At 32.8% G+C, this 9,799-nt stretch overlaps 1 protein-coding gene across 1 annotated transcript; it reads right to left on the reverse strand.

The window, feature by feature from the left end:
- Positions 1–323: 323 nt before the first annotated feature.
- Positions 324–3,399, reverse strand: LOC112025234 (GSH-induced LITAF domain protein). Its single transcript, XM_065772435.1, has 3 exons — positions 3,112–3,399; positions 740–866; positions 324–617 (listed from the first exon to the last, which is right to left on the reverse strand). The coding sequence occupies exons 1-3, from the start codon at positions 3,306–3,308 to the stop codon at positions 534–536; spliced, it is 408 nt and encodes a 135-aa protein (XP_065628507.1). The 5' UTR covers positions 3,309–3,399; the 3' UTR covers positions 324–533.
- Between the last annotated feature and the right edge of the window lie 6,400 nt (positions 3,400–9,799).

The following is a 9,799-nucleotide window of genomic DNA, read 5'->3' on the forward strand; positions in this document are numbered from 1 at the left end:
ATCAAAAGCATATAAGAGAAATGAAGAGAATATCATTCAATCATTAATCAACTTCTATTTAATTTAAGGAAAAATTTTAATTCCTAACCTGTTTGAAACCGTCTTCCTTCAACCCACCATGTGGCAATGGAAGATTCATCCATGTATAGTGTTAGTCAAATGACTTTTTTAATGAATTATATGACTTGTTTAAATAATAAACGCGAATAAACTTATAAATCAGAATTGAGAAGTATTAATGATAATCAAGCTTCATACTGCTGCTGAAACATCCAAGATGCAGGTCTAAATATCAGTATATGCAAAAACAATTCACACGAAGATTTGTCAGCAATTCGGGAAGTGTAACTAGCTGTATCATGTTTGAGTCACAAAGATCACTGTTATCTTTGTAACATTTTTTGAAATTATGTACCCAGAATCATACTTTAGGACTTCATTGTTAAGGGAAACAAGATGACAACAAGCAGACAAGAAAGCAAATACAAACGAATAAAAACTGCAGTCACAATCTGAATAACAGAGTTATCATATCACGCAGGCAATGCAAAGCTTTCCTGTGTCCACTGTGGTGGATCCATCACTGCACAGGCATCCGACTTCTCAAAATTCGCAACCTACATTATAAACCAGGTGAACATTTTAATTATCAATCAATATGTTTATAAACAAAGGCATGCAATGAGAGGGACTTTTAAAAAATAAATAAATAAATAAAGATGGTAGATAATACTTATACCATTTCATTGCAGCTAGGGCAGTAGTGATATTTATGCCAGAGGCAGTCCATTGAAGGACAAAGAAAGCAAATTCCAAGCATCATTGGCATCATGCAACCGACAACAGCTGCTAAACTTGGCTTCGATCTGGACTTAATGTGAAATATCATAATTAGAGAGGAAAGGGGAAAAGTACATTACTGTCTACCATAATAAAAAGATTACATGGCCAGTAACATTTAAAAGACTCATTGTCAAATTTGATTGGCTCTCTAAGGAAAGAAGTATATTTATTCAATGAAACATATCCAGACCCTTCCCTATCTATTGATTGGAGCTACCCCAATGTGGCTTAATGCAGGTATAAACACAACAGACGTGAAGCAGCGAGTACAAAAGACCAAAGCTGGAAAGTGAAGTTCCCAAAAGCCAAATTGTCAAGGCCAATTAAAATGTGGGGAAGTGAACAACCAGTGATAAAGCCCCAGCATTTTGTAGATATAATATAGGGCATCCAAAAAAATAATATTTATAATAATAAGATATTCATCATAAGAACAGATTCCTCTGTTCTCAAGAAGGTCCAAAGAAGAGGTGACAACCTACCTGAATGAACAGGATTCTCAGGACAACAGCAACAGCAATGCATGTGCAGGAACTGTCAACAATTATGTAACATTGGGAAAATTCTTAGATACTCCCGGAGTATGGAGAATAGTACTCTCTCCTCTCACATTCATGGTGGATCCTACCATAAATTTAATGAGTTGACCCCATCATGAATGTGAGAGGAGGAGCACAATTCTCCATACTACGGAAGTACCTAAGAATTACTCGTAACATTGATGCTTATAAAGTTATCTGCTCTCATAAGTCATCATGAATGTGAGAGGAGGGAGCACAATTCTCCGTACTACGGAAGTACCTAAGAATTACTCGTAACATTGATGCTTATAAAGTTATCTGCTCTCGTAAGTCTTTCCCAAGACATTAAAAAACTGACATAAGAGCCCAACTACAATAAATTACTATATCACTGATAAAAGCCTCACGTGATCTTCTTGTTTCCTTCTAATGTTTATGATAATGCCTATAAGTTTGATCTTTCCGAAACAAATGTGGTTGAAAGTATTACTTGACCAAAAAGGTTGTTGAATGTATTCTCATGATTTCTGTAAACCACTAAAGGACATGGTCAATAACAAAAAATTACCCCTACCATTTTACAGGTGGTGAAAAACCTTGCTATTAAGGACCATGGTGCATTATTGACTCAGAGAAGATGATGTTACTGTATTTGTGACTAGTCCAGTTTGGCAATAAAGGATAAGCCAAGAAGACTTCCAACTTGCACAAAATGGCTAATGCAACAGGGATTTGACGAGGGCAATACCACAGAAATCTAATGCAAACAGTATGAAACCAATTGGATAATTGAGAATTAACATACAAATCCACTGTAACTTTGGAAAATAAATAAAAGGATTGAAAAGGTTGTTTTACTCTTTCCTCTAACTCTTCAAAAATCGTAAAAATGTAGGACAGCTTCATCACTCTTTAGCTTTCTTAGCATGGTCCCAATCACCAATTTAAACTAATCTCAAGACTCGCAAGCTCGACCATAAGCATTCCATAGTATCCAAATTAGGTGACAATTCCTTTCACAAGTAACTCTTTGGGCTTCTATTGAATCAAGAAATAGGTTTGATTGTCTATCTTTTTGATATAAGACATCCTCCAGATAATTCATTGTCTTAACAACACAAGATCAATTTCAAGGTACTAAGAAAGGATTGCTCTCAGTCACACATTAACTGCTACAATACTCCTCGATATCAAGGCCCTGTCAGGGCTTCAAAGATCAAAGCAATTCTGCTATGCTAATCTAACCTAATTTGGTTCCAAAAATGGTGCTCACATGCCTCTCTCATTAAATAAAATTTTGTCTACATAAGTCAATGTTCATAAACAAGTAGGAAAATTTTCTAACCAACATTACTTTCACAATAAAAAAAATCTTGATGTGTTTTGTCTCAACACATTAAAATTATCAATCCACACACCGTTGAACAATTCAACAAGGTTTCAATCAATAAAATTCAAGTATATATAATCCTTGCCCAACAATCCATAATGCCAGAGCATTTATAAAATCATCAAAAAGAGGTTATTGTGTGATTGTATTGATAAATTGTATCAAAGCCGGCCTGCTTGATACATAAACTTTGCAAAATATGACCTCTAAATTAAACTGTAGTCACATGATATACAATAGATAATCATCCACAATTTCACAATTCAGTTAAAATCAAATTCAACCAATATGAAATTCATAATATACTAAGGAAAATAAAATTCAAGAGTTTTTTAATTATAATTTTTTTTTTGTTACCTGATGTTAGTAAGTCCAGAACTACCGCAGTAAACGCAGTTGAAAGGAGCGGGGGTGTCGCGGTAAATAGTCTGCTGAATCGGAATACCCTTGGGATCTCCATAGACGGCGTTTGGTGGAGGCGCTCCGGCTTGGTATGGATTCTGTCCGATATAGTACGGAACTCCCATCACCACCCCTTCGTTTACCTTCGACATTTTTTTCACAACCAATTCTTCTTCTTTCTTTCGTGATGGTCGTCAAATCAAAATTCTAATCGACAATTTGTCTCTCTTGTACGTTTTTTTTTTTTTTTTTTTTTTTATAGACTTTTATTGACAATGACTAAACTGTCCCCGTATTGGACGACGCGGCATTTTGTACTGACTTTTACCGTTCTACCCTTCTAGACAAATGCATGGAAGGCTATCCTACTTGCTGATTGACATTTGATGGCGTTGCATCAACGTCAATTCGCTTAAAATTCACGTTTCTAGAATTTACGGTTATGTTTCTTACTGGACACGGATTACCTCTAATGCTGCAATGCACTCGTTGACACGATGCCCAATTTTGTTATGTTGGTAATATTTTTATAATAAATTATATATAATAAGTTGTTATTAGTTATAATTTAAATTTATTATTAAAAATATTTTTTTATCCATCGGTAATAATTAATAAAAATTTATCACTTAAAATTTATTGTAAAATAATTACAAAAATGTTATGGACATAACATTTTTTTTAAAACATTATTTTGAAATCAAGACTTTTTTTTTTTTGGGTGAGAGGGAGATAAGACTAAATGGTCATATTGATTAACAAGATATACATGTGTGTATCTATGTATGACCCAGCCCACTCATTAATTCTTGCATTAACGAATTTTCAAACATCAACTTCAACATTTGCTTCTCCAAATGTTAAACACAAATAAGATTAGTGGTACCATATATTGGATTATGAAGATTTATGCATCTAATCTCGCACTAGATGTGTTTGTCATACCAAATCTTACTTAAATGTGATTGTTTTAGTATGTTAGTATGAAATATTAAATAAAAATAATGAATATAGAATATTAATTGGATTAATAAATAAAAGGAAAAAAAAAAACAAATCACCAACAATAATGTAAATAAAAATTGAAATTGGAGTTAGACAGAAATGAATAGAAATTGAGATAAAATAGAAATGAAAAAGGAGAAGCAGAAATGGAGGAGTAGAGAGATTAAAGAACACTTTCACTGTGTGATGAGGTGGGTGGAAAATACAAATTGAGAAGGTGAAGTAATAAGCTTCGATAAAGGAAGCTGCAGCCCAATAGTAAAACTAGAGATTGGAGAGGGAATTTGATTTTTCTCCTTGTCTAAACAGGTGGAAACCAACCTCCCTCTTCAAGCAAAGGCTGAGGCCATTAATTGGGAGACTCGTTTAGTTGTTTAATGTGGTTTTGAGAATGCAGTGGTTGAGAGTGATGCCAAAGCCTTCATTGAAGCTCTTAAACCCCCTACTGATGCCATACCTTGGAGAATCTCAACCATATTAACCGATTCCCTTTTTTGGGCATCTCGTGGCCAGCACTTTGTTTTTAGGTGGTGTCCAAGAGAGTCAAACAAAGCAGCCCATGTTCTAGTTTCCTGGTGCCTTAGGCAAAATTTGTCTGGTTATTTTGTTCAAGGTTCTGCTCTTAGCCCTTTTCTAGATGTAATTTATTCAAAACAAATCCATGTTGTTTTTGCTACTTAGTTTTTGTTTCTTTGTGTTTGTCAATAAAATTTTATGTTCATTAAAAAAAAAAAAAGTAAAACTTATGAAAGTTGAGCTTGTGTGATGATGTGTTGGGATGAGAGATGGAGAAAGACTAACACAAGGTTAGCATAGTTAAATAAATTTGAATGAAACAAGGATATGTGGGGGGGCCCAGCCAGTTTCATATTCGAGATCACTCATGGTTTTGGAGGAACATTATCAAACAAGATAACATAAAACTTAGGGAAGCTAGATGATTGGTTGGAAATGGTGCTAACATTCCTCTCAATCACCTTGATTGGTTCAAGTGTCCTAAGCAAAACTTGCAAAATTCAAACTTAGGTTCTGGAACTATTGCTAATCTCATAGACCATTCTAGAGGGGTATGGAAATGTGACCTGATTAAGAAGCTTTATCCCCAAACTCAATGTGATGAAATCTAAAACAGGGGTGATCTCAGATAAACTCTTATGGAAACACTCAAGCTCTAGGGAGTATAGTGTTAAGACTGCCTATAACTTACTACTTAAGAACCATATTCCAGCCTCACACACTCAACTTAGACCATTCTAGAACCCACCAGTGGTGTGGAATTTAATTTGGAAGGTGAATGTACGCCATAAAGTTAGTCTTTTTGTGTGGAAGCTTATGCATGATAGCCTCCCTACCTTACTTACCTTGTAAAACATAGGTATTCCTACTAACAACACATGCCCTATATGCAAGGAAAAGGAGGAATCTACTTCCCATTCTTGTTGGAAAAATTAGTTTTGCATCTCATACAAACCCACAGCGAAAGCAACACAAGGATCTAATTCATTCACTAGAGATAGCATGTAACCTTGAATTCTAAAACAAAACTTGAGAATACCTTCAATTTTCATCCTAATTCCACATGGTGCCCAAGATGAGTGGTTTCTCAATCAGCTCTTGTGTACGTTGATTTTCCTTTTGAAAAGTGTTTTTCCAAGATTCTGCAGAGAAAAACTATTTTCTCTTCTTTTAATCATACGTACATGTTAACTACCATAGCAGTTACTTTATTTAATAACTCTTATTAAATAAAAACTGATTATCTAATTTGGTTAGCCTTTTAGGCTAGCCTAATTAGGCTTAAGTGTGTGGCTTGGGATGAGACCAAATGGACTAACAAGGTTCTAGCTCCAATGGGCCTAAGACTTATTTGTCAACTCTTGATAAGATCAAAATTACCATTAATTATATATAAATACCAGTATAAAAATATAATTGCACTCTAGCCCTTATTAATAAATTATTTCCCAAGACTCTAATATGATATCATTTGACCCCTCTATGAAATATCCATAGTGAACAAAGTCATAATAAACTGTTGCTTTGTAAACAACTATTTTATTCCTTGAGTACCCAGTTTGATCTTTTAATTATTCATATTTATGAAATCTAATTTCATAAAATATGAACTTTAGTAACTCTTACTTAAGTGGCCGGCCCTAAATAACCAGTTCCCATTAAACGTATCTCAAGGGGATATTTCATGTCCCTATAGAATGAGATTATGGATTCCATTTTGAGAATATGTGTCCCCTTCCCCTTAACACTACATGTGGTTACCCAACATAGTGAGGTTTTAACCATTAATTAGATCTCACTTCTGATATATCAAAGTAACCTACATTTCATAATTGAGTTCACTATCCTCTTAGGATTGAGAGTTTATGAAATTAAAAGTCGTGAGATTAATTATTCATGTGACAGTTGTTAATTGAACTGAATAACCAATTCCCATTAAACTTATCTCAATGGGATATTTCATGTCCCTATAGAATGAGATTATGGATTCCATTTTAAGAATATGTGTTTCCTTAACACTACATGTGGTTACCCAACATACTAAGGTTTTGACCATTAATTAGATCTCACTCCTAATATATCAAAGTAACCTACATTTCATAATCGGGTTCACTATCCTCATTGGATTGAGAGTTTATGAAATTAAAAGCCGTGAGATTAATTATTCATGTGACAATTGTTAATTGAATAATTAATGTCGCAGCGGTCCTGTTCAATACGTCTTACACACTTAAGACATATCAACACATCAATTAGAAGTCTCCACTTCCATGATCAAGACAAACCATCTTAGTTGATTCGTTATAGTCTTCGCAGATGAAACATCCAATTTCATCACTAACTACAAACTATATTTTGAGTTTACAAGGAACTTGTAATTTGTATTTTCTATAATTAAATTACATAAATCACATACAATGCATCTCAAAGACTATGATAATGTCTAATTAGTTCATTTTCAAATAGTCTCATATAATTAAACAATTTAATTATTTATAACATGCTAATAACTTGGATTTTAGGGCACAAACCCTAACAATTCCTTCACTATTCTTTTGTTAGAGCCTGCTAGCATGGATCTACACTAGCAGTTCACACTTCTAACTTAAGAGATTCTTCAGTGCAGACTTGGATTAGTAATATCTTGAGCTTGGACCAAGATATGATGAACTATATCCAAGCTATTTTCACTTATCTCTGGACTACCTGAAATCACAGGAATCTTGTTATTCATGAAAGCAAGGATCATAATCCTATGGAAGTCATACTTGCAGGTTTTAGGATGCTTTTAGTAGAACAAGCATGCGAAGAAGAAGATCTGTTCAACCTCCTTTGGAAACTAGAACCTCAGAGGACCTTGGGATCTATTAATCAAGATTGCTGGACTTAGGAAAAGAAGGACCGTGAGAATTGCTTTTGCTTATAAAGCCATTAATATCCAAGGAATTTCCATTTTCTCAAGTGCTACCAATTGTGTAGTAGCAAATACTAGCTAGCTACAACAAAAGTGGGCTATCAGGGGCGGCTCCACTTGGAGCCCAGGGGGTTCAAATGAACCCCCTGAATTGAACCCTAAAAAAAATTATTATAATATTTTTTATTTTATTTTTCCTGTTTTGACATTTAAAATAAAAATTTGAACACCTTAACCTTAAGCACAATTGAAATAAACTTAAATATAATCATCTTGACAATATCTTGATCTTTTTAAACACGGAAAAATTTCAATAACAAATTAATTTGATCTAAAATGTGGGAAAAAATTTTAATTAGCCCAGTAACAAAAGTAGAATTTGCTAATCTTAAACCTTAGAAAAAACTCATTTAGATCATAAGAAATTTTACATAAATCAATCAAATGGAAAATTAGTAGATGAATGATTGCATGACTATATACATTAAAACAAATGTAGCTAGTAAGATTGATAATGAATATATCAAGCAACAATTTTAAAATATGAAATATCATAATAGGCAATTGTAAAACTTAATATATTAAATATTTTTTTCTTTTTTTTGGTGATGTCGATATTTTTAATTTATCTTTTGTTTAAAATTTTGTATAATTTATATTTCTTATTGAACCCCCTATAAAATAATCCTAGAGTCGCCACTGTGGGCTATGGTGACGAAATCTAGTGAGGAAAAACAATTTCGTCACCAAATGATAACATTTAGTGATGAAAAGAAGAATTCGTCACCAAATATTATAAAAATTTTAAAATTGGTGACGAAATCCATCTTTCATCACCAAAGATGTACAAATTGGTGACGAAATATTTATTTCGTCACTATAGGTCATGAAAAAAAGGCAAACCTAGGGTGACGAAATATTCATGTCACCAAAAACTTACTAGAGGTGATGAAATTCTAAATTCGTCACCCAATATTAGGATGTAGGTGTTTTTTGTGACAAAATAAATTTTCGTCACCTATTGTTTAACCAAAGACTAATCGAAGGGTGACGAAATTCCAAATTCATCATCCAATATTAAGATGGAGGTGTTTTTGGTGAAGAAATAAGTGTTCGTCACTTATTGTTTACAAATAATTAAGGATGACCATGGGCAAGATATACCCATATATACCTGACCCAATTAATTTATCCATGCATATCTGATTACCTTACCCAATTAGTATCCATACCCAATTGTTAGCCGGTCTGTTTATCCATAGATATCCATACCCTACCCAAAGCCGATTTTTATAAAATCACCAAATATGCTAAAAAACCCACTAAAAGGACCAATATATCCTCAAAATCTTTAAAATAAGCAAAATACCCATGAAACCTTTAAAATGACCAAAATACTCCTACAATCTCTAAAATTACCAATTATGCTAAAAATCCACTAAAATGACCAAAATACCCATAAAATAACCTCAAAAATGACCAAAATACCCCCAAAATCACCAAATATGCTCAAAAACCACTAAAAATTACCAAAATATCCCCTAAACCTAATAAATGATCAAAACCTCTAAATCCTAAAAAATGACCAAAGTACACACAAACTTAAAAAATGACCAAAATACCCTTGAAACCTAAACTTTGGCCAAAATACCCAAAAAAAAAAAAAAAAAAAAAAAAAAAAATAAAAATGGACACCGCGTGAAAAGAAATCAAAAAAATCACTACGTGCTGCTCCTCCTCAAAAGAAAAAAAAAATGAACCTCTACTTTTAGTTTACAAACTGTGTGCTTTACTGCTTTGCTAGTCTACTATTGCTATTTGTATACACAACAAATCAATAAGAGCCGCACCTTTGTTTTTTAGTTTTTAATATAGAATGAATGAGTGCCGCATAATTTTGAGATTCTTTTAACCTTTAGTTTTTGTTTTACTTGCAACACTGTACATTATGCTACTTTATTTTTTGGTTAAGTGTACATTGTACTACATACTACTTCTCAAAAACATTATTATATATATGTATATATATATTTACACAACTACTTGATAATCATGATTTAGCTTTGATATTCACGGAATTTAGTTTTTTTTTTTTCTTCTTATGGTAATTATGATTAGGAAAAAAAATAGTATTTTTTATTAATTAAGTGAATAATTTAAAAAGTACTTAATTTTTCTCTAACATTAATTCATTAATATATATATATA

The sequence above is a fragment of the Quercus suber genome, unplaced genomic scaffold (assembly GCF_002906115.3).
Source record: "Quercus suber isolate HL8 unplaced genomic scaffold, Cork oak 2.0 scaffold_59, whole genome shotgun sequence".
Lineage (NCBI taxonomy): Eukaryota > Viridiplantae > Streptophyta > Magnoliopsida > Fagales > Fagaceae > Quercus > Quercus suber.

Bases quoted from the DNA above. Each gene is read 5' to 3' on its own strand.
- LOC112025234 (XM_065772435.1), bottom strand. From the start codon at position 3,308: ATGTCGAAGGTAAACGAAGGGGTGGTGATGGGAGTTCCGTACTATATC. The intron at 867-3,111 runs GTAACAAAAAAA...CATTAAGTCCAG, and splicing joins TCTGGACTTACTAACATCAG to ATCGAAGCCAAGTTTAGCAG. The intron at 618-739 runs GTATAAGTATTA...TTTATAATGTAG, and splicing joins GCCCTAGCTGCAATGAAATG to GTTGCGAATTTTGAGAAGTC.